Source organism: Pristiophorus japonicus, chromosome 20 (genome assembly GCF_044704955.1).
Source record: "Pristiophorus japonicus isolate sPriJap1 chromosome 20, sPriJap1.hap1, whole genome shotgun sequence".
NCBI lineage: Eukaryota > Metazoa > Chordata > Chondrichthyes > Pristiophoridae > Pristiophorus > Pristiophorus japonicus.
Window position 1 is genome coordinate 72,615,952 of NC_091996.1, and position 25,127 is coordinate 72,641,078.

At 49.6% G+C, this 25,127-nt stretch overlaps 2 protein-coding genes across 2 annotated transcripts in view; both read left to right on the forward strand.

Moving 5' to 3' along the window:
• Positions 1 to 4,108, forward strand: part of c8g (complement component 8, gamma polypeptide) — a 212,190-nt gene extending 208,082 nt beyond the window's left edge. The window contains exon 9 of the mRNA XM_070863264.1: positions 3,951 to 4,108. Coding sequence (XP_070719365.1) covers positions 3,951 to 3,973 — 23 coding nt within the window. The 3' untranslated portion in view covers positions 3,974 to 4,108. The remainder of the gene's footprint in view (positions 1 to 3,950) is intronic.
• A 734-nt stretch (positions 4,109 to 4,842) lies between these two features.
• Positions 4,843 to 25,127, forward strand: part of LOC139232968 (lipocalin-like) — a 74,345-nt gene continuing 54,060 nt past the window's right edge. The window contains exon 1 of the mRNA XM_070863466.1: positions 4,843 to 4,860. The gene's annotated coding sequence lies outside the window, so the exon portion shown is untranslated. The remainder of the gene's footprint in view (positions 4,861 to 25,127) is intronic.

Genomic DNA, 25,127 nt, shown 5'->3' on the forward strand with positions numbered 1-25,127 from the left:
GGACCCGTTTTACAATTTGTACTGTGAGTTCTGCTGCACCATTTGAAGCAGGGTGGTATGGTGGAACTTTGGTATGTTTCACACCATTTCTGCTCGTGAACTGTGCAAATTCTTCTCAACAAAATTGTGGCCCATTATCAGACACAATTTCTTCTGGGAGGTCATATGAAGAAAACAATCTTCGCATATTGTTTAGTGTCTTATTTGTTGTTATTTTCCGCATTGGAAACACCTTTACCCAATTTGAATGACTGTCAATCATAATGAACAATTGTCCTTCTAACTCAGAAAAATCTATGTATAACCTTTGCCACAGTCTGGGAGGCCACTTCCATGGCTATAATGGTACTGATGGTGGTTTTTTGCTTACCAATTGACATGTTGTACACTGACTAATGATGTACTCTATATCTTTATCTAAACTTGGCCACCACAAGTAACTGCATGCAAAACTCTTGGTCAAGCACATTCCCAGGTGCTGGTCATGAAGATCTCCTAACAATTTGGACCTGAACTTATTTGGGATAACTACTCTTGCACCCCACATGATAGAATCTAAATCCACTGATAATTCATTCCTACGAAATAAATATGGATGAATATCTTCCTCTGATGCCTGGTTTGACCAGTCATTTGCTATGTAATCATACACCTTTGACATAACTTGGTCACGTTTGGTTGCTCTACTAATCTCTTCAGCTGTGACTGACAGTTCATCAGATCATTTCGGGAGCCTCTTATCAACAAGAGCAGGCATTGATGACGAGATTCAACACTGCTTCCAGTGCGCCATTGCAGCTTTCAGCTGCCTGAGGAAAAGAGTGTTTGAAGACCGTGTCCTCAAATCTGCCACCAAGCTCATGATCTACAGGGTTGTAGTAATACCTGCCCTCCTGTATAACTCAGAGAAATGGACCATGTACACTAGACACCTCAAGTCGCTGGAGAAATACCACCAACGATGTCTCCGCAAGATCCTACAAATCCCCTGGGAGGACAGATGCACCAACATTAGAGTCCTCGACCAGGCCAACATCTCCAGCATTGAAGCACTGACCACACTTGACCAGCTCCGCTAGACAGGCCGCATTGTCCGCATGCCAGACTCGAGACTCCCAAAGCAAGCGCTCTACTCGGAACTCCTTCATGGCAAACGAGCCAAAGGTGGGCAAAGGAAACATTACAAGGACACCCTCAAAGCCTCCCTGATAAAGTGTAACATCCCTACTGACACCTGGGAGTCCCTGGCCAAAGACTGCTCTAAGTGGAGGAAGTGCATCCAGGAGGGCGCTGAGCACCTCAAGTCTCATCACTGAAAGCATGCAGAAATCAAGCGCAGGCAGCGGAAAGAGCGTGTGGCAAACCTGCCCCATCCTCCCTTACCCTCAATGAGTATCTGTCCCACCTGTGACAGGGACTGTGGTTCTCGTATTGGACTGTTCAACCACCTAAGGACTCATTTTAAGAGTGGAAGCAAGTGTTCCTCGATTCCGAGGGACTGCCTATGATGATGATGAATGTATGAAAAATAGAACACTTCTTCTATCTTAGAGATAATGTTCTCAGTCTCTAGTCTTTTGAGTTCTTGCTCAACTTTCTCCTTGAGTGCATATGTTATGGAACGTGGCTTGCAGTAAACTGGCCTCGCGTCCTTCTGTACCCTGACACCCAGCTTGAAACCTTGGATCGGACTGCCTGTTTCATGGAACATCTTTGGATACTGCTTGATGACATCATCCTTTGATGCAAATCTCGTTTCAACACGAAAAATCTCATTCAGTGATCCCAACCAATTTCTACCTATCAAGACAGGCTTGTCGCCTGCCACGACTAAGAGAGGCAAGCTCTGAAACTGATCCTTGCATTTCACCGGTACGGTGATATGTCCTACAACAGGGATTTGCTCTCCTGAGTAGCCTCACACTCTATCTTCAATTTCTCAGGTGGAAAATCACTCAACTTGTCGAGATATAACGATTCCGGGACTACACTCATGAATGCACCAGTGTCGATTTCCATGGGTATCCTGGTTCCCACAATGTCTACTTGGATGACGATACTTCGCGAATCGCTATTAGGTAGCCTCATGCTCCTGATGACTTGTATCACCAGAAACTCCTCGTATGTTTGCTTCTCTTCAATGTTATGCAGTCTCTGGCAATTTCTATTTATAACCTTGAAAGTTGGTTTACTCTTCAGTCGGCATGCCTTCTCTTGCAGTAGAAACACTTTGCCTTCATATATGGACAGCTTTGAGCCATTTGTTGTCCCAGGCACCGATAGTACGACTTCGATGTACTGTTACCTTGGCCAGTTGCTGAGACTTTGGGGGCCCAACTGCCTTTTACTTTTAACCTGCAGATTCACCTCGGCTGTCTGATGACTGGAAATGGTGCGAAATTTTCGGGAGTATTGGTCGGCCATATCCATCAACATAGCTAGCTGACAAGCTAAATCAAAAGCCACGTTAGGGGTTGTCAACAACTTCCATCTGATTTGTTCAATTTTTATCCCACAAACAAAGCAGTCATGCAAGGCTTGGTCCTGACAGTTTCCAAAGTGAATAGATAGCTTTTTTAAAGCTACAATGTACTCACTGATACCCTCATCAATTAATTGATCTCATGTTCCAAAACAATAACTTTCAGCAATTTCCAGAGGCTCAGGACTGTAGTGCTGTTATAACTTGCTTAGAATCTCCGTAAGTGATATGTCCTTCGGCTTGACAGGAACAAGCACATTTTTCAGGGCTTCATATACCTCGGGGCTTGCTTCAGTCAGGAAAATAGTCTGTTTTCTTTCTAACACCACCTGGTTATGGTTTTCATCATCGGAAGCTTCAATGTGAAAAACATTTCTAGCCGCTCCACATACGCTCCAAAAGTATCTCAATCGTGATGTTACTCATCCAAGCTCCCTATTATTCTCATAGATATGGCCATCAGTTCAGCCAAGTGTGCTTGAAATATACCTTAGATTTTTAGCTGATCTGCAAAACAAAGAACCTCTCAAAGTCTCTCTTTTGGTTGGCTGGAATATCCACCAACAAAAATATTAGGCAGTGAATCCAAATCCTATCCTCATCACCAATGTGATATATTCTTACAACATCACTAACAAACACACACAACAAGACGGCTCTTACACAGAAAACCTGTCATCATGTGACCTTGCCACATGATCCTTTTATTATTTACATCAGTTGTTGCATTACCACAGTAGTCCAGTAGGTGGAGCAGTAGTTCACTAGGGGGAGCTCTATTACAGGACCCCCTAGTTTCATCTGTATGCTGCCCCTCAGTGACATCATCCGACATCAGGTTCCACATGTACGCTGGTGACACCATGCTCGACCTCACCACCACTTCTCTGGACCCCGTCACTTTCTCCAAATTATGACACTGCTTGTCCAACATCCAGTTCTGGATGTGCCAAAATTCCACCAATCATAGCTTGGGAAGACCGAAGCCATTATCTACTTGGCACCAATTTCCTCCCTCTCCCTGGCCACTGTCTCTCATCCCACTGCTCTGTTCTACCCCCATAGCCCTGTTTCAATCCCAAACTAATCCCACTGCCCTGCTCTCTCCCCATAGCCCTGTTTCAATCCCAAGCTATCCCACTGCTCCACTCTCTCCCCATAGCCCTGTATCAATTCCAACCTAATCCTACTCTCTCCCCATAGCGCTGTATCAATTCCACTGCCCTGCTCTCTCCCCATAGCCCTGTATCAATTCCAACCTAATCCTACTCTCTCCCCATAGCGCTGTATCAATCCCACTGCCCCGCTCTACCCCCATAGCCCAGTGAATGGGCAACATTCTAGTAAATGGGCAATACCCTGAGTAACTGAGTAATACCCCGAATAAATAGGTAACAGCCCTTGTGGTATTACTGATCTGACCAGTCAATGTTGATGGTTTTATGTTGCACTGTTTTTTTCCCAATAGATGACGATTTTGGAAAATCTTGAAGCACGAAGCAGTGAGTCTTACACAGTGTGCCCCAAAATGATGGAAGATTCTACTCATTGCTACACTGTTGGGCCTAATCAACATCTAAAATCTGTCCTGTCAATTGATCAAATAAAGTCAAGCATGGCACCAAATCCTGACTGTGTCCTGCCCTTTCCCCAGTCTCTCTCTCTCCAGAGCCTGGACAACCCATGTGCCTCCCTAAGACTGAAACACTGGCTGCTGCTCAGGATTGGATGTCAGTCTGGTGATTGTGTGGCTGGCTGTTGGTTGGAGCTGTGAGAAATAAGGCACTGTGACCCAGAAATTGGTTTCAGCCCGGATGGGCAGGGATCTGGGAGGCCACTGCACATTCAAGGACTTTGGAGAGGAAAGGGAGGTTGGAGATGGGGCAGTAGTTTGCAAGGAGTGAAGGGTCGGGGTTGTTTTTTTGAGAAGTGGCGATGATGGCAGATTTGACAACAGAAGAAAGAAAAAGAAAGAACTAACATTTATACAGCCCTCATCAAATCGTTTCGCAGCCAATAAATTCATTTCATGTCACTTTTATCACGTGTGCAATCACGGCAACCAATTCATCGCAGCAAGCTCCCACAAAGAGCAAATTACACGATTGACCAGAGAATCTGTTTTTGTTATATTAATTGAGGGATAAATATTGGCTAGGACACCGGGGAGAACTCCCCTACTCTTCTTTGAAATAGTGCCATGGGATTTTTTATGTCCACCTTGAGAGAGCAGACGGGGCCTCGGTTTAATGTCTCATCTGAAAGGCAGCACCTCCGACAGTGCAGCGCTCCCTCAGCACTGTACTGGGAGTGTCAGCCTAGATTATGTGCTCAAGTCTCTGGAGTAGGACTTGAACCCACAACCTTCTGATTCAGAGGTGAGCAAAGCCTGACACAGCTACAGTGAGCAGCATCAGCCTCGGTTCTATGCTAAAGTTTAACTTGAAAAGAGTTAATTGTTCAGCCGGGGCATGAGGTCCTGTTTCGGGACAGAGGGAGTGAATGCTGACATGTGGGAGTGGAGCTTGACACTGAATGTGACAAAAGGAATCTGGTGTGAATTAGCATTGCAGTGATGGGAGCGAGTGTGAGAGATCAGGACACAGAGGATTCCGTGCGGAGCAGAACATGAGTTGCTGGGAGCCAGGCAATATCAGGCCAACTAATCTTGTATAAAGGGTTGAGTTTGCATAACTTCAGTTTACAGAAGGCACAAGTCCGTGTGTTCCAGCTGTCCTGGCCAGTCCCACAGTAGCCTGTTGTCCCTCTCGGTCACGCTATGAGGAACAGTTAAAGCCGCAGTTTCATAATCGCTGCCGTTAATCAATAACACATGTTGTTTATCCTGTGCACTTGGAAAACTATCGGCATCATTCCCTGCCTCATTCTTTACAAAATATCAATGGAATGCCTGGAGAAAAACACTCCGATTCATATACTGGTGCTCACAAGCTCTGATAACTGTTCGGTGACTGTGAAGTTAATGGGCACCGACTCTCACTGGGGTACATTACCACAGGCACTAACTCTCACTGGGGTACAGTTCCACAGGCACAGACTCTCACTGGGGTACAGGTCCCACACACACTGACTCTCACTGGGGTACAGTCCCACACACACTGACTCTCACTGGGGTACAGTCCCACACACACTGACTCCCACTGGAGTACAGTCCCACAGGCACTGACTCTCACTGGGCTACGGGTCCCACACACACTGACTCTCACTGGGGTACAGTTCCACACATACTGACTCTCACTGGGGTACGGGTCCCACACACACTGACTCTCACTGGGGTACAGTTTCACAGGCACTGACTCTCACTGGGGTACAGTTTCACAGGAACTGACTCTCACTGGGGTACAGTTTCACAGGCACTGACTCTCACTGGGGTACAGTTTCACAGGCACTGACTCTCAATGGGGTACAGTTCCACATACACTGACTCTCACTGGGGTACAGTTCCACACACACTGACTCTCACTGGGGTACAGTTCCACACACACTGACTCTCACTGGGGTACAGTTCCACACACACTGACTCTCACTGGGATACAGTTCCACAGACACTGACTCTCACTGTGATACAGTTCCATAGACAGACTCTCACTGGGATACAGTTCCACAGACACTGACTCTCACTGGGATACAGTTCCACAGACACTGACTCTCACTATGATACAGTTCCACAGACACTGAGAACTGGATTTTCCACTGATTTGCGCCCCTGTTGAACCAGAAAATGGTGTGTCTGGGCGTCAAACGGGGCGTGCAGGATCTTACACCCGGCCGGAAGTTTCGCCAATGGTTTTGTGCAAAAACTTATTGTCCCGCCCTCCGTTTTGACTGTCAGTATGACGTCAATTGTTGTGCATGGCTGCGCTAGCGCCAAGAGTGGAACTTTCAGGCGTAACACCTGATATGGCGTCCGGCCCAGGACCCGACCAGAAAAACTAGGCGGTCGGTCCCAGGGTGCAGCAGGCCCAGTTGGTGCCATGTTTAAAGGGCGGCTGGAGGATCTTAGATCGCAGGTGTCAGTGGCTGTCAGAGGTGTGCGCAGTTCGCTGCGTTAGTGGGCACTTTAAAGCGGCACTTTTACATGCGTTAACTTGTTTACGAGGTCATTAAGAGATTTCAATGGGAGAAATGTTGGTGCGTCAGCAAATCATGTTGATTGTGATTGGCAGGCGGCTTCAAGCTGGAGGAAGGGTTCTTGTCCATGGTGGGCAATGGAAGCGAAGAGATCGCAGACGTTCAGGGAGGAGGCCTTACCCCCCACAGGTCTACAGGGAACATCGCTCATACCTACACATTTCTGATGCGCAGTGCGTTCGAAGGCTACACTTCTGAAAAGAGATATGCCAGCTCCTACAGGCAGACCTACAGCCGACCAGTGCCAACAGGACGGCGCTGCCCGTCGAGGTGAAGGTGACTGTGGTGCTGGCCTTCTATGCCTCCGGCTCCTTCCAGGCAGCAGCAGGGGATGTATGTAGTGTCTCTCAATACGCTGCATATCGCTACATTTGCCAGGTGACAAGGGCACTTTATGCACGCAGGATGGACTTCATAAAGTTCCCAATGAGCAGGGAGAGCCAGAATGAGAGGGCTCTAGGGTTTTGCATGATTTGCAGGCTCCCAGGGTGCCATTGACTGTATGCACGTCGCCCTGCGAGCAACAACACACAATGCTGAGGTCTTCCGAAACCGAAAGGGATACCACTCCCTAAACATTCAGCTGGTCTGCAACCACACTCAGCACATCCTCACAGTCAATGCCCGCTATCCAGGGAGCACACATGATGCTTTCATCTTGCATGAGAGCAGTGTCTCACGCATGAGGCAAGGCTGACCGGGGACAAAAGGTTACAGCCTGGCCACCTGGCTCATGACCCTCCTCCGGAACACCCCACAGAAGCCGAGCAGTGCTACAATGACAGCCATGCAGCCACCTGCAGCATCATCGAACAGACAATTGGCGTGCTGTACCAGTGCTTCCGATGCCTGGACCCCTCTCAAGGCAGTCTTCAATACTCCCCTCAACAGGTCTCAGAGTTCATTGTGGTGAGACACAGGACACCAATGTCGAAGATCAAAGAGCAATTTTTGCCAACAAGTATCACTCTCAATATCTGCCCCGCACCCCCTCCCCCACAGAACCCTACATAATAAAATGGTTGACCACTTATGGACACACGACTGCTTCCTGGAATTCACAAGATATTAGGAAAAGAATAACTGCATCCTGAGGTGTCCAACATTCAAATCAAAACAGACTGCATCCTGCAGTGCACAAAATGTTTCAAAATGAAAAATTGCATCTTGCAGGGCACAAAATATAATTAAAAGATTAATTGCATAGTGCAGTGCACAAAATTTGAAAGGCTCCATGATTACTTCGCAGCCATTATTGCATCTTTGAGAGACTGCCCTGCCCCCTTCCCTTCAACCTCCTCCCATGCCTGCTGCTCCTCCTCATTGAGGTCTCAGGGGGACATAAAGGCTGCTAGAGGGCTGCTGTGTTGGGAGCTCAGACAATGGAGACCACGTCTGACGATGCACTGGACCAGCTCCTGGACTGGAAGGCCCAGATTTCGACTGGGGTGCCTCTTCCTCAGTGTCACCAGTCACAGGTGGATGGGGTGCCAACCATGTATGGTGCTTGGTTGCTGAGTGAGATCCAGAATGCTGTCATCCTGGGGAATGACACCATCTCCCATTTCTCTGGAGCCACTCATTCTCCGACGGGGTTGGACCTTAGCAACCGGAGCACGGTGTGTCTCCACAACTTACTGGTCTGCTTTGGAACCATTCCTTCCCCGTTGGACAGTGGGGAATGCAGAGAGTATGGAAGCAGACAAGGACTGCATCACTTGCCCAAGCTGAAGCAAAGCTTGTGCCTGTGATGTGCCTGAGTCTGCGACGTGCTCAAGGGCATGTGCCACACTCTCTGGAACGACCCTGTTGCTGCTCGAGGCCACCAGCCTCTGTGTGTGGGCAATGATAGCCTCGCTGGACTCACAGCTCACAGCGACAATCTGCAACGCTGCCTCCGCAACAGTCGCAGTGAGCTTGTCGATGCTCGCAGGGATCCGTCCAAATGTATCAATAAGGTCACGGTGCATCACTGCGCTCTCCCTGGACATTTCCACCAGGTCCATTTCAATGCCTGCCTGTCTGACAGCAGACCGACTTTGTCGACTCACCCTCCGGAGAGCTGGTCTGTGGGATTCCACCATGGCAATGCGTCGAGAGAGGGGGCAGGGTAGCAATAACCATGGGTGATTTTAATCTTTATATTGATTGGACAAATCAAATTGGCCAAGGTAGCCTTGAGGAAGAGTTCATAGAGTATATCCTGGATAGTATCCTTGAACAGTACGTTGCAGAACCAACCAGGGAGCAGGCTATTTTAGATCTGGTCCTGTGTAATGAGACAGGATTAATAAATAATTTCCAATAAAGGATCCTCGAGGAAAGAATGATCATAGTATGGTTGAATTTCAAATCAGTTGGAGGGTGAGAAAGTTGGATCTCAAACCAGTGCCCTAAACTTAAATACTACAAAGGTATGAAGGCAGAGTTGGCTAAAGTGGACTGGGAAAATAGATTAAAGTGTGGGACGGTTGATGAGCAGTGGCGGGCATTTAAGGAGATATTTCATAACTCGCAACAAAAATATATTCCAATGAGAAGGAAAGACTTTAAGAGAAAGGATAATCATCTGTGGCTAACTAAGGAAATAAAGGATAGTATCAAATTGAAAACAATGGCATACAAAGTGGTCAAGATTAGTGGGAGGCCAGAGGATTGGGAAACTTTTAAAAACCAGCAAAGAATGGCTAAAACAATGATAAAGAGAGGGTAGATAGATTATGAAAGAAAACTAGCAAGAAATATAAAAACAGATAGTAAGAGTTTCGACAGGTATATAAAAAGGAAAAGAGTGGCTAAGGTAAATTTTGATCCCTTAGAGGATGAGATTGCGAAATTAATAATGGGGATCAGGGAAATGGCAGAAACTTTGAACAAATATTTTATATCGGTCTTCACGGTAGAAGACACTAAAAACATCCCAATAATAGACAATCAAGGGGCTATAGGGAGTGAGGTACTTAAAACTATCACTATCACAAAAGATGTAGTACTCAATAAAATAATGGGACTAAAGGTGGACAAGTCCCTGGACCTGATGGCTTATATCCTAGGGTCTTAAAAGAAGTGACTACAGAGATAGTGGATGCATTGATTGTAATCTACCAAAATTCCCCTGGGGCGTCCCAGCGGATTGGAAAACCGCAAATGTAACACCCCTATTTAAAAAAGGAGGCAGACAAAAAGCAGGAAACTATAGACCAGTTAGCCTAACATCTGTCGTTGGGAAAATGCTGGAGTCCATTATTAAGGAAGCAGTATTAGGACATTTGGAAAAGCATAATTCAGTCAAGCAGAGTCAGCATGGTTTTATGAAAGGGAAATCATATTTGACAAATTTGCTGGAGTTCTTTGAGGATGTAACGAGCAGGGTAGATAAAGGGGAACCAGTGGATATGGTGTATTTGGATTTCCAGAAGGCATTCGATAAGGTGCCACGTAAAAGGTTACTGCACAAGATAAGAGCTCACGGGGTTGGGGGTAATATATTAGCAGACAGAGGATTAGCTAAGTAACAGAAAACAAAGAGTCAGGATAAATGGGTCATTTTCCGGTTGGCAAACGGTGACTAGTGGGGTGCCGCAGGGATCGGTGCTGGGGCCTCAACTATTTACAATCTACATTAATGATTTGGACGAAGGGACCGAGTGTAATGTAGCCACATTTGCTGATGTTGCAAAGGTGGGTGGGAAAGCAAGTTGTGAGGAGGACACAACAAATCTGCAAAGGGATATAGACAGGCTAAGTGAGTAGGCAAAAATTTGGCAGATGGAGTATAACATGGGAAAATGTGAAGTTATCCACTTTGGCAGAAGAAATAGAAACATACATTATAATTTAAATGGAGAAAAATTGCAAAGTGCTGCAGTACAGAGGGACCTGGGGGTTCTTGTGCATGAAACACAAAAAGTTAGTATGCAGGTATAGCAAGTAATCAGGAAGGCAAATGGAATGTTGGCCTTTATTGCAAGGGGGATGGAGTATAAAAGCAGAGAAGTCCTGCTCCAACTGTACAGAGTATTGGTGAGGCCACACCTAGAGTACTGCGTACAGTTTTGGTCTCCGTATTTAAGAAAGGATATACTTGCATTGGAGGTAGTTCAAAGAAGGTTCACGAGGTTGATTCCAGATATGAGGGGGTTGACTTATGAAGATAGGTTGAGTAAGTTGGGCCTATACTCATTGGAGTTCAGGGGAGGTGATCATATTAAAACATATAAGATAATGAGTGGGCTCAACCAGGTGGATGCAGGGAGGATATTTCCACTCATAAGGGAATCTAAAACTAAGGGACATAGTTTCAGAATAAGGGGCCGCCCATTTAAAACTGAGATGAGGAGGGATTTCTTCTCTCAGAGGGTTGTAAATCTGTGGAATTCTCTGCCCCAGAGAGCTGTGGAGGCTGGGTCATTGAATATATTTAAGGCGGAGATTTTTGAGCGATAAGGGATTGAAGGGTTATGGGGAGCGGGCAGGGAAGTGGAGCTGAGTCCATGATTAGATCAGCCATGATCTTATTGAATGGCGGAGCAGGCTCGAGGGGCCAGATGGGCGACTCCTGCTCCTAATCCTTATGTTCTTATGAGGAGGTTGGTGTAGCACTTGTTCATTTGAGGTCCGCCACAACTCCATTATATCTCGCAGTGCAGTGGATTCAGCCGTGTCATCCATGTACAAACCCTCACTTTCCATAGGGGGCTCAGCATCGCCCCCGGCAACTACCTAACCTGGCACTCCGATAAGGGCAGATACCTTCTCCTCCACGTCTGTGAGTGGTAATGTTTGAGGCAGACCCCCGCCTGTCCACAGCTGCTTGTGCTTCGACTGCAAGGAGAAAAATAGGAAAGTTCGTGCTCCACGGAGCCAATGCCACTCTCCCAGGGCGGCGCCTCAGCAATTGGTTGGAGGACAGATTTTCTGGACCACTGTGACACCCTGCATGCCCCTGTGAACTCTACAATCCATAGCCATGATGGCAGCAGTCTGAGCTTGCGTGGCAGAAATCTGAGCTCCCAGGTGTTGGGTGGCTGATGCTTGTGCTGCAATGGATATCGGCCATCAGACATTGCATCATGGTCGGGTCCACAAGTGGTCACCACTTCCATGCAGGAAAAGTTGGGCTCCAAGCTCTGCACAAAGCCCTGTGACAAGCTGATGCCAGACTCTTCCATGCTCCTTGACATTGAATGCATTCTTTGTGGCAGGCTTCCCAATGTACCAAGCATTTCGTTGTGTACACCCATCAGCCTTCTTCTGTAGCCTGCCCCATCGAAGTTCTTATCTGAGTCCTCTTCAGCAGAACCCATGGGCAACCTGGCCCTCTGGGGCGCTGGCACCTGACCTACCCTTTCCCCCTGGCCTGGCTGCAGCCCACTCATGCCTGGTGTCTCGCCACATGCATTTCAAGCCTTGAACCTATCCTCCACGATACGGGCAGTGTCATTATCTGAGCTGGTGGCTGCGAGTGTGAAATTAAGTGATGGTGCACCTTTACCATCCCTCTCTTCATGCTGTTCCTCCACTGCCTGGCCAGGTTGCACCTCCTGGATATCTGAAAGGAGACAGGCGCTAGGGCAAGGTTGTGGTGAGGGATGGGGAGGAAGTCAGAGGTGCATGCTTACAACATCTGCGGCTTGTAAATCAGGAGAGTTTGTGGGATGAAGGAAGTGGGATGTGAGAAGGAGGATTAGGTATGAGGATACCGTCATCTTCGATGGTTTCAGCCCTGCCCGCCGCTGGCCACAGCCTCAGCAATGGCCGTCCCAATAATGATCAGCCCCGTCTCCTCCATGGGGGTTAGGACATGCAGGCGCACCTGCCCCTCTCTGGTTAGCTCCTGTTGCCTCCGGTTGTGCGCTACCTTGTCCTGCAAGAGAGAGGGGAGTGTTTCAGTGAGTGTGGTGCAATCTGTTTGATGTGACTGGCATAGTTGGATAGCTGGCACTGGCTGCAAGTTGTGAGATGTGGGTGTGAAGCAAACAGCCGTGCCAAGTGTGTGAGGGTGAGGTGAAGCACATGAATGTGAGCTGAGAAGTCCTGATTGATGGAGATTGTTGGTAGGTGAGTGGTGAATTGAGCAGTGGCTGAGATTTGCAGCGCAGTTTGTGGGATATGATATTTGAAGCGTTTTGGCTAATCTGTTCTTATCTGCAATGTGTGTGTGCACTAGGTCCGTGCAGCAGAGCTGGTCTCCAGTCTTCTTGGTTGATCCTTGCCACTGGACCAAGACCTAGCTCTGTCAAATCCGTGTGGTGGCTGGTGTGCAACGGCCACCACACATTAAAAAAATCCACGCACAGGCGTCTTCCATCTTTCAGGATGTAGTTCTGGATCTGGAATATTAGGTCCTTCATTGAAATGCCTGTGAACTCATCCTTTTTTGACGTGGAAGCAAGTCATCCTTGTTTCGAGGGACTGCCTATGATGATGATGGCATTTGAAGATGCATTCACTAACCTGGCCACTCATGTGACATTGCTCAACCTCTTGCATCCGGGTCCTCGGGGCTTGTTCCTGGCAATGACCTCTATGGCTATCTGCTCTCACTGCCCTTTCAAGGGTATGTCTCGAGCGCTTCTTGCCCCCTGCGGATACAGGACATCTCTCCTCCTTTCCACCTCCTCCATCAAGACCTCCAGTGCAGCGTCCGAAAACCTTGGAGCCATTCTGTCCCATGTTGTACCATTCCTCACTGTACCCGAGGACAGGTTCACTTCCTGCACGACTCCCAGCACCTGCTCCAGCTACAATGCGCCTCCTGTTTTAGAGTTGCAGGCTTGCTTTAAGCAGTGCAGGCTACCTTTAAGTGGTGCTCGTGGGCCCTGTGCTGATGCGTGCAGCCAGTGAACAGGGGATTGACAGGGTAGATGCCAGGCTGGAGTATCTAGAACTAGGGGGGCACAGTCTCAGAGTAAGGGGTCGGCCATTTAAGACTGAGATGAGAAGAAATTTTGTCACTCAGAGGGTTGTAAATCTTTGGAATTCTCTGCCCGCGGACTGTGGATGCTGAGTCATTGAGTATATTCAAGGCTGAGATAGATAGGTTTTTGGAATCTAGGGGAATCAAGGGATATGGATATCGGGTGGGAAAGTGGAGTTGAGGTCGATGATCAGCCATGATCTTATTGAATGGCGGAGCAGATTCGATGGGCCGAATGGCTGACTTTGGCTCCTATTTCTTATGTTCTTATAACAGCACAATTGGCTTCCTGCAGAAATCATGATAATGAGCAGGCAGCACAAAGTTGCCGTGCTGCCCGCATGTCAATCGATGGGCGAGGGTTAATTGTGCATTGTGATCCCTTTCTGGGCCGATCGAATTTAACCCCCACTGACTTTCCCTAGGGCCCGGGCCCACCGACACTGATTCTTTAATATCCCATTCAGTCTAATCCCACTCTCATCCTCACTCCCCATACCCTTTAATATCCAACCCAGTCTAATCCCACTCTCCCCCTCACTCCCCATACCCTTTAATATCCCACCCAGTCTAATCCCAATCTCCCCCTCACTCCCCATACCCTTTAATATCCCACCCAGTCTAATCCCACTCTCCCCCTCACTCCCCATACCCTTTAATATCCCACCCAGTCGAATCCCACTCTCCCTTCATTCCCCATACCCTTTAATATCCGACCTATAATGTATGCACCTGTGAGTATGCTCACAGGTTTGTAGAGCTGTTGAGTTGGGAGTGGCTGAGCCAGTCATGTAACGTTCACAAGACTCAATAAAACCCCAGCCAGTTGGGTTCGGGGGGTCCACGATGAGGTAGGTGGTTGCGAGCCTGGTGGATGAACTGGTAATGTGTAGTGTGATTGTTAAACCTTTGCTAATAAACCAACCTGTTCTTAAAAAAAAAGCAATTCAAGATTATTGAGAGTGATTAACAGATATTAAGCTAAGAAGGCAATATGGATGTGGCAACGAGTTATGTCAGTAATTTGGGAGCCTTTGACAAGAATAAGGAATCGTTTCGATCTTAGAGTGAAAGATTGCAAATGTTTTTTTAAAGCTAGTGATGTCAATAAAGTCCCAGCAGGTGTGTCAAGATCACAATTAAGGAATCAAGCGGTGGATGAGAAGATGAAAGCTATTCTGTCAGTCATGATTGGTGCAGAGAATTATGGTATCTTAGTGAATTTGTTAACCCCGAGAAAGGTTAAGGATGCTTCATTCTCAGACATACTACAGATATTGGAGAATCATTTTGATTCACAGCTTTTAGAAATAGCGGAGAGCTATAAGTTCGCAATGAGAAACCAATGAAACCATCAGTGAATAGATTGTTTCCATAAAAAAATTATCTCTACATTGCAATTTTGGAGGAATCCTAGATAGGGCTCTTCGAGATAAATTTGTATGTAGACTAACGGATCAACGCATCCAATCAAAATTGTTAGGTATGGATGATCTCTCTTTTGAGAAAGCTGGTACGATAGCCACCTCCATGGAGATGGCAGAGAAAAATATTGAGGAATTTCACCCATTACCACAATAGTAGCAGTTCACAGTCACTAGACTGTAGAAACGCAGAAGAGGGTGAGCCCTAGTTGGAGGGAGAGTTATGAAACCAAGGAGAATAGATGTCATAGATGTAATGACAACCATACCGCACAACAATGTTGGTTCAAGTGGACAAGATGCCAATGGTGCCAAGTAAGGGAACACATTACAGCCGCCTGTAAATCCAAGGACAGGCCCAACAATAATCAAAGACTTCACAGGGTGGAAACCGATCAGAACAGTGTAGGTTTTGGTGTGTATGCAGTGAAGGGCAAGGCAATACATTCCTTATGTCAGGATTTCAGAACGTTAGCACGGGCCTGCCCACACTGTGATATGTGTGCGCACTAGGTCTGTGCAGCAGAGCAGGCCTCCAGTCATCCTGGTTCAATCCTGGCCGCTGGATAAAGACCTAACTCGATCAAGCCCGTGTGGTGGCTGATGTGCAACGGTCACCACAGGTTTAAAAAAAAAATGCACGCACAGGCATCTTCCACCCCCTCAATTGGAGTTCAGGACTGGAACATCGGGTCCTTCATTGAAACATCTGTGAACTCTTGTGGAAGCAAGTCATCCTCGTTCGAGGGGCTGCCTATGAACTGATTAATAATCGATGGATTAATATGACAATGGATACAGTGGTTGATTGCTCAATAATTAGCCAGGATTGTATTACAAGAATTTCAGGGGCATACCACTAAAAGCGAGCTCAGCTGAGCTGAAAATATATTCGGGGAAAAACTGCAGACGCTTGGGCAAATGGAGTGTATAGTACAATACCAGGGGCAACAAGCAAAATTACCTTTTATTATAGCGAAATATATCAATCGGCCGACACTTATGGGCAAAGATTGGTTGGTTTGGATTGGTACAGCGTCTATAGTACAGAAATGGTTAAGTCTCGGCTAGATACTCTGCTGGAGAAATATGCTAACATGTTTGAGGACACATACGAGGGCATCAAGGGATACAATACACATATTCGGATTAGTTTGGATGTCAAACCTATTTTTTGTAGACCAAGGCCGGTACCATATACATTAAAATTGCAGGTTGAGCAAGAGCTTGATAAGTTGGAGAAAAATTGAGTTTCAGTGAAGACTAATAGGAGTGACTGGGCCACCCTGTTGGTTGTAGTTCCGAAGTCAGACAAAACGGTACGGCTCTGTGGGGATTATAAAATTGCCCCGAATCGAGTAGTTGATGATGAACAGTACCATTTCCCGACATCACAGGACCTGTATGCAGAACTGGCAATAGTCTTCACAAAACTGGATCGCTCTCATGCCTGTGCACAACACAACACTGACAAGAATAGTCAGCAGTATCTGACAGTCAACACACACAAAGGTTTATATTCATACATTAAGTTGACCTATGGTATCAAGTCCTAACCAAAGATATTTCAGGCGACCATGGATCAGATCTTACAGGGAATGAATCACTGTTTGTGCAATCAAAGTGATGTGTTGATAGCCACCAGCACAGACAGGGAAAACCTAGAAATCTTAGAGGAAGTATTCAGATGGTTCAATGACCATAATCTGAAGCTGAAGAGGAGTAAATATGCATTCATACAGTGTGAGGTGGTTTATCTGCGATTGCGGGTAGATGAAAATGGTCTGCAACTAGTTAAGGAGAAAGTGCACACCATCATGATGGCTCTGGAACTGAAAAACATTACTAAATTACGATCCTGTTTAGGCATGGTCCAATATTATGCTAGTTTTCTTCCTGGACTAGCAACGGTGTTCGCACCACTCCATTATTGATTAAAGAAAGGGCTGAGTGGGATATGGGACAAAGAGCAACAAAATACATACGACACATGCAAGCGATGCTTGAGCAGTAGTGTTCTTCCCATCCATTATAATATGACTCGTGAACTAAGACTAGCATGTGATGCCTCTGGGTATGGTGTGGGAGCAGTGATCAGCCTCTGGTCATTGTGTGGGAGCAGTGATCAGCCTCTGGTCATTGTGTGGGAGCAGTGATCAGCCTCATGGTGTGGGAGCAGTGATCAGCCTCTGGGCATGGTGTGGGAGCAATGATCAGTCTCTGGGTATGGTGTGGGAGCAGTGATCAGCATCTGGGCATGGTGTGGGAGCAGAGATCAGCCTTTGGTCATTGTGTGGGAGCAGTGATCAGTCTCTGGGCATGGTGTGGGAGCAGTGATCAGCTTCATGGTGTGGGAGCAGTGATCAGTCTCTGGGTATGGTGTGGGAGCAGTGATCAGTCACTGGGCATGGTGTGGGAGCAATGATCAGCCTCATGGTGTGGGAGCAGTGATCAGTCTCTGGGTATGGTGTGGGAGCAGTGATCAGTCTCTGGCTATGGTGTGGGAGCAGTGATCAGTCTCTGGGTATGGTGTGGGAGCAGTGATCAGTCTCTGGGCATGGTGTGGGAGCAGTGATCAGTCTCTGGGCATGGTGTGGGAGCAGTGATCAGTCTCTGGGTATGGTGTGGGAGCAGTGATCAGTCTCTGGGTATGGTGTGGGAGCAGTGATCAGCCTCTGGGCATGGTGTGGGAGCAGTGATCAGCCTCTGGGTATGGTGTGGGAGCAGTGATCAACCTCATGGTGTGGGAGCAGTGATCAGCCTCTGGTCATAGTGTGGGAGCAGTGATCAGCCTCTGGTCATAGTGTGGGAGCAGTGATCAGTCTCTGGGTATGGTGTGGGAGCAGTGATCAGTCTCTGGGCATGGTGTGGGAGCAGTGATCAACCTCTGGGCATGGTGTGGGAGCAGTGATCAGTCTCTGGGTATGGTGTGGGAGCAGTGATCAGTCTCTGGGCATGGTGTGGGAGCAGTGATCAACCTCTGGGCATGGTGTGGGAGCAGTGATCAGTCTCTGGGTATGGTGTGGGAGCAGTGATCAACCTCATGGTGTGGGAGCAGTGATCAGTCTCTGGGTATGGTGTGGGAGCAGTGATCAACCTCATGGTGTGGGAGCAGTGATCAGTCTCATGGTGTGGGAGCAGTGATCAGCTTCTGGGTATGGTGTGGGAGCAGTGATCAGCCTCTGGGTATGGTGTGGGAGCAGTGATCAGCTTCTGGGTATGGTGTGGGAGCAGTGATCAGCTTCTGGGTATGGTGTGGGAGCAGTGATCAGCCTCTGGACATGGTGTGGGAGCAGTGATCAGTCTCTGGGTATGGTGTGAGAGCAGTGATCAGTCTCTGGGCATGGTGTGGGAGCAGTGATCAGCCTCATGGTGTGGGAACAGTGATCAGCCTCTGGGCATGGTGTGGGAGCAGTGATCAGCCTCTGGGCATGGTGTGGGAGCAGTGATCAGCCTCTGGGCATGGTGTGGGAGCAATGATCAGTCTCTGGGTATGGTGTGGGAGCAGTGATCAGCATCTGGGCATGGTGTGGGAGCAGTGATCAGCCTTTGGTCATTGTGTGGGAGCAGTGATCAGTCTCTGGGCATGGTGTGGGAGCAGTGATCAGCTTCATGGTGTGGGAGCAGTGATCAGTCTCTGGGTATGGTGTGGGAGCAGTGATCAGTCACTGGGCATGGTGTGGGAGCAATGATCAGCCTCATGGTGTGGGAGCAGTGATCAGTCTCTGGGTATGGTGTGGGAGCAGTGATCAGTCTCTGGCTATGGTGTGGGAGCAGTGATCAGTCTCTGGGTATGGTGTGGGAGCAGTGATCAGTCTCTGGACATGGTGTGGGAGCAGTGATCAGTCTCTGGGCATGGTGTGGGAGCAGTGATCAGTCTCTGGGTATGGTGTGGGAGCAGTGATCAGTCTCTGGGTATGGTGTGGGAGCAGTGATCAGCCTCTGGGCATGGTGTGGGAGCAGTGATCAGTCTCTGGGTATGGTGTGGGAGCAGTGATCAGTCTCTGGGCATGGTGTGGGAGCAGTGATCAACCCCTGGGCATGGTGTGGGAGCAGTGATCAGTCTCTGGGTATGGTGTGGGAGCAGTGATCAGTCTCTGGGCATGGTGTGGGAGCAGTGATCAGCCTCTGGGCATGGTGTGGGAGCAGTGATCAGTCTCTGGGTATGGTGTGGGAGCAGTGATCAACCTCATGGTGTGGGAGCAGTGATCAGTCTCTGGGTATGGTGTGGGAGCAGTGATCAACCTCATGGTGTGGGAGCAGTGATCAGTCTCATGGTGTGGGAGCAGTGATCAGCTTCTGGGTATGGTGTGGGAGCAGTGATCAGCCTCTGGGTATGGTGTGGGAGCAGTGATCAGCTTCTGGGTATGGTGTGGGAGCAGTGATCAGCTTCTGGGTATGGTGTGGGAGCAGTGATCAGCCTCTGGACATGGTGTGGGAGCAGTGATCAGTCTCTGGGTATGGTGTGAGAGCAGTGATCAGTCTCTGGGCATGGTGTGGGAGCAGTGATCAGCCTCATGGTGTGGGAACAGTGATCAGCCTCTGGGCATGGTGTGGGAGCAGTGATCAGCCTCTGGGCATGGTGTGGGAGCAGTGATCAGTCTCTGGGTATGGTGTGGGAGCAGTGATCAGTCTCTGGGCATGGTGTGGGAGCAGTGATCAGCCTCTGGGCATGGTGTGGGAGCAGTGATCAGCCTCTGGGCATGGTGTGGGAGCAGTGATCAGTCTCTGGGCATAGTGTGGGAACAGTGATCAGCCTCTGGGCATGGTGTGGGAGCAGTGATCAGTCTCTGGGCATAGTGTGGGAACAGTGATCAGCCTCTGGGCATGGTGTGGGAGCAGTGATCAGTCTCTGGGTATGGTGTGGGAGCAGTGATCAGTCTCTGGGTATGGTGTGGGAGCAGTGATCAGTCTCTGGGTATGGTGTGGGAGCAGTGATCAGCCTCTGGACATGGTGTGGGAGCAGTGATCAGTCTCTGGGCATGGTGTGGGAGCAGTGATCAGCCTCATGGTGTGGGAGCAGTGATCAGTCTCTGGGTATGGTGTGGGAGCAGTGATCAGCCTCATGGTGTGGGAGCAGTGATCAGCCTCATGGTGTGGGAGCAGTGATCAGTCTCTGGGTATGGTGTGGGAGCAGTGATCAGTCTGTGGGCATAGTGTGGGAGCAGTGATCAGCCTCTGGGCATGGTGTGGGAGCAGTGATCAGTCTCTGGGCATCTTGTGGGAGCAGTGATCAGTCTCTGGGTATGGTGTGGGAGCAGTGATCAGTCTCTGGGCATGGTGTGGGAGCAGTGATCAGTCTCTGGGCATGGTGTGGGAGCAGTGATCAGTCTCTGGGTATGGTGTGGGAGCAGTGATCAGTCTCTGGGTATGGTGTGGGAGCAGTGATCAGCCTCTGGGCATGGTGTGGGAGCAGTGATCAGCCTCTGGGTATGGTGTGGGAGCAGTGATCAACCTCATGGTGTGGGAGCAGTGATCAGCCTCTGGTCATAGTGTGGGAGCAGTGATCAGCCTCTGGTCATAGTGTGGGAGCAGTGATCAGTCTCTGGGTATGGTGTGGGAGCAGTGATCAGTCTCTGGGCATGGTGTGGGAGCAGTGATCAACCTCTGGGCATGGTGTGGGAGCAGTGATCAGTCTCTGGGTATGGTGTGGGAGCAGTGATCAACCTCATGGTGTGGGAGCAGTGATCAGTCTCTGGGTATGGTGTGGGAGCAGTGATCAACCTCATGGTGTGGGAGCAGTGATCAGTCTCATGGTGTGGGAGCAGTGATCAGCTTCTGGGTATGGTGTGGGAGCAGTGATCAGCCTCTGGGTATGGTGTGGGAGCAGTGATCAGCTTCTGGGTATGGTGTGGGAGCAGTGATCAGCTTCTGGGTATGGTGTGGGAGCAGTGATCAGCCTCTGGACATGGTGTGGGAGCAGTGATCAGTCTCTGGGTATGGTGTGAGAGCAGTGATCAGTCTCTGGGCATGGTGTGGGAGCAGTGATCAGCATCATGGTGTGGGAACAGTGATCAGCCTCTGGGCATGGTGTGGGAGCAGTGATCAGCCTCTGGGCATGGTGTGGGAGCAGTGATCAGCCTCTGGGCATGGTGTGGGAGCAATGATCAGTCTCTGGGTATGGTGTGGGAGCAGTGATCAGCATCTGGGCATGGTGTGGGAGCAGTGATCAGCCTTTGGTCATTGTGTGGGAGCAGTGATCAGTCTCTGGGCATGGTGTGGGAGCAGTGATCAGCTTCATGGTGTGGGAGCAGTGATCAGTCTCTGGGTATGGTGTGGGAGCAGTGATCAGTCACTGGGCATGGTGTGGGAGCAATGATCAGCCTCATGGTGTGGGAGCAGTGATCAGTCTCTGGGTATGGTGTGGGAGCAGTGATCAGTCTCTGGCTATGGTGTGGGAGCAGTGATCAGTCTCTGGGTATGGTGTGGGAGCAGTGATCAGTCTCTGGACATGGTGTGGGAGCAGTGATCAGTCTCTGGGCATGGTGTGGGAGCAGTGATCAGTCTCTGGGTATGGTGTGGGAGCAGTGATCAGTCTCTGGGTATGGTGTGGGAGCAGTGATCAGCCTCTGGGCATGGTGTGGGAGCAGTGATCAGTCTCTGGGTATGGTGTGGGAGCAGTGATCAGTCTCTGGGCATGGTGTGGGAGCAGTGATCAACCTCTGGGCATGGTGTGGGAGCAGTGATCAGTCTCTGGGTATGGTGTGGGAGCAGTGATCAGTCTCTGGGCATGGTGTGGGAGCAGTGATCAACCTCTGGGCATGGTGTGGGAGCAGTGATCAGTCTCTGGGTATGGTGTGGGAGCAGTGATCAACCTCATGGTGTGGGAGCAGTGATCAGTCTCTGGGTATGGTGTGGGAGCAGTGATCAACCTCATGGTGTGGGAGCAGTGATCAGTCTCATGGTGTGGGAGCAGTGATCAGCTTCTGGGTATGGTGTGGGAGCAGTGATCAGCCTCTGGGTATGGTGTGGGAGCAGTGATCAGCTTCATGGTATGGTGTGGGAGCAGTGATCAACTTCTGGGTATGGTGTGGGAGCAGTGATCAGCCTCTGGACATGGTGTGGGAGCAGTGATCAGTCTCTGGGTATGGTGTGAGAGCAGTGATCAGTCTCTGGGCATGGTGTGGGAGCAGTGATCAGCCTCATGGTGTGGGAACAGTGATCAGCCTCTGGGCATGGTGTGGGAGCAGTGATCAGCCTCTGGGCATGGTGTGGGAGCAGTGATCAGTCTCTGGGTATGGTGTGGGAGCAGTGATCAGTCTCTGGGCATGGTGTGGGAGCAGTGATCAGCCTCTGGGCATGGTGTGGGAGCAGTGATCAGCCTCTGGGCATGGTGTGGGAGCAGTGATCAGTCTCTGGGCATAGTGTGGGAACAGTGATCAGCCTCTGGGCATGGTGTGGGAGCAGTGATCAGTCTCTGGGCATAGTGTGGGAACAGTGATCAGCCTCTGGGCATGGTGTGGGAGCAGTGATCAGTCTCTGGGTATGGTGTGGGAGCAGTGATCAGTCTCTGGGTATGGTGTGGGAGCAGTGATCAGTCTCTGGGTATGGTGTGGGAGCAGTGATCAGCCTCTGGACATGGTGTGGGAGCAGTGATCAGTCTCTGGGCATGGTGTGGGAGCAGTGATCAGCCTCATGGTGTGGGAGCAGTGATCAGTCTCTGGGTATGGTGTGGGAGCAGTGATCAGCCTCATGGTGTGAGAGCAGTGATCAGCCTCATGGTGTGGGAGCAGTGATCAGTCTCTGGGTATGGTGTGGGAGCAGTGATCAGTCTGTGGGCATAGTGTGGGAGCAGTGATCAGCCTCTGGGCATGGTGTGGGAGCAGTGATCAGTCTCTGGGCATCTTGTGGGAGCAGTGATCAGTCTCTGGGTATGGTGTGGGAGCAGTGATCAGTCTCTGGGTATGGTGTGGGAGCAGTGATCAACCTCTGGGCATTGTGTGGGAGCAGTGATCAGTCTCTGGGCATGGTGTGGGAGCAGTGATCAGTCTCTGGGTATGGTGTGGGAGCAGTGATCAGCCTCTGGACATGGTGTGGGAGCAGTGATCAGTCTCTGGCTATGCTGTGGGAGCAGTGATCAGCCTGTGGGTATGGTATGGGAGCAGTGATCAGCTTCTGGGTATGGTGTGGGAGCAGTGATCAGCCTCTGGGCATTGTGTGGGAGCAGTGATCAGTCTCTGGGCATGGTGTGGGAGCAGTGATCAGTCTCTGGGCATGGTGTGGGAGCAATGATCAGTCTCTGGGCATTGTGTGGGAGCAGTGATCAGCCTAATGGTGTTGGAGCTGTGATCAGCCTCTGGCTATGCTGTGGGAGCAGTGATCAGCCTCATGGTGTGGGAGCAGTGATCAGCCTCATGGTGTGGGAGCAGTGATCAGCCTCATGGTGTGGGAGCAGTGATCAGTCTCTGGGCATGGTGTGGGAGCAGTGATCAGCCTCTGGGCATGGCGTGGGAGCAATGATCAGTCTCTGGGCATTGTGTGGGAGCAGTGATCAGTCTCTGGGCATGGTGTGGGAGCAGTGATCAGTCTCTGGGTATGGTGTGGGAGCAGTGATCAGTCTCTGGGCATGGTGTGGGAGCAGTGATCAGTCTCTGGGCATGGTGTGGGAGCAGTGATCAGTCTCTGGGTATGGTGTGGGAGCAATGATCAACTTCTGGGTATGGTGTGGGAGCAGTGATCAGTCTCTGGGTATGGTGTGGGAGCAGTGATCAGTCTCTGGGTATGGTGTGGGAGCAGTGATCAGCCTCTGGGTATGGTGTGGGAGCAGTGATCAGTCTCTGGGTATGGTGTGGGAGCAGTGATCAGTCTCTGGGTATGGTGTGGGAGCAGTGATCAGCCTCTGGGTATGGTGTGGGAGCAGTGATCAGTCTCTGGGTATGGTGTGGGTGCAGTGATCAGCCTCATGGTGTGGGAGCAGTGATCAGCCTCATGGTGTGGGAGCAGTGATCAGCCCCTGGGCATAGTGTGGGAGCAGTGATCAGCCTCTGGGTATGGTGTGGGAGCAGTGATCAGTCTCTGGGTATGGTGTGGGAGCAGTGATCAGTCTCTGGGTATGGTGTGGGAGCAGTGATCAGCCCCTGGGCATAGTGTGGGAGCTGTGATCAGTCTCTGGGTATGGTGTGGGAGCTGTGATCAGCCCCTGGGCATAGTGTGGGAGCAGTGATCAGTCTCTGGGCATGGTGTGGGAGCAGTGATCAGTCTCTGGGCATTGTGTGGGAGCAGTTATCAACCTCTGGGCATGGTGTGGGAGCTATAGTGTATGAAGAAAGTGTTAAACTGAACACTGTGAGTTCAAAGTAAAGTGTGACCTTGGTCTTTTATTGCAGGTCTCCAGAGTGCCTCTCCAACCTGCGAAGTCTCTTTATATACCTTTCCTCCTAAAGGATTATTTTGATCCCTTGGGACTCCTGGGTCGAGCCCTCTCGTGGCTGTACAGGGTAAATGCAAGTATACATATATAACAACACTCCCCCACCACCCCCCCCCTGAAAGTCAATAGTGTAACTATTTACAGTGTGAGTCAATCTGGGGCCCTTCTTGCCCAGGTTGATTGTCTCGGTGTGAAAGTTGTTGTTGTTAAATCATTTATTAGGCCCTTGCTGCTGGTCTTGCTGGGCTGCCTGGTGTGTTGGACCCTGCAGAGCTGCTTGGATGATGGGTTCTGCTTCGTGGTCAACTGTGGTGCCGGTTGCCACTGGTGTGTATGTTGGGGGATCAAAAAAGGTAGGGTCCAAGGTGGGTTGCTCAGGATAGTCCGTGAATCTGAATTTGATTTGGTCCAAATGTTTCTGGTGAATGAGTCCATTTGAAAGTTTAATCCGAAACACCCTGCCCCCCTCTTTTGCCACGACAGTGCCGGGAAGCCACTTGGGACCTTGTCCATAATTTAAAACAAATACAGGATCATTGATTTCAATCTCGCGTGACACATTTGCGCTATCATGGTATGTACGTTGTTGAATCCACCTGCTCTCTATCTGTTCATGTAGATCAGGGTGAACTAATGAGAGCCTTGTCTTAAGTGCTCTTTTCATGAGCAGTTCAGCAGGTGGGATCCCAGTGAGTGAGTGAGTGGGGTCTCGTGCACTAACTAAGCAGGACTCGGGATAGGCGAGTCTGCAGTGAGCCTTAAGTTACCCTCTTCAAGCCT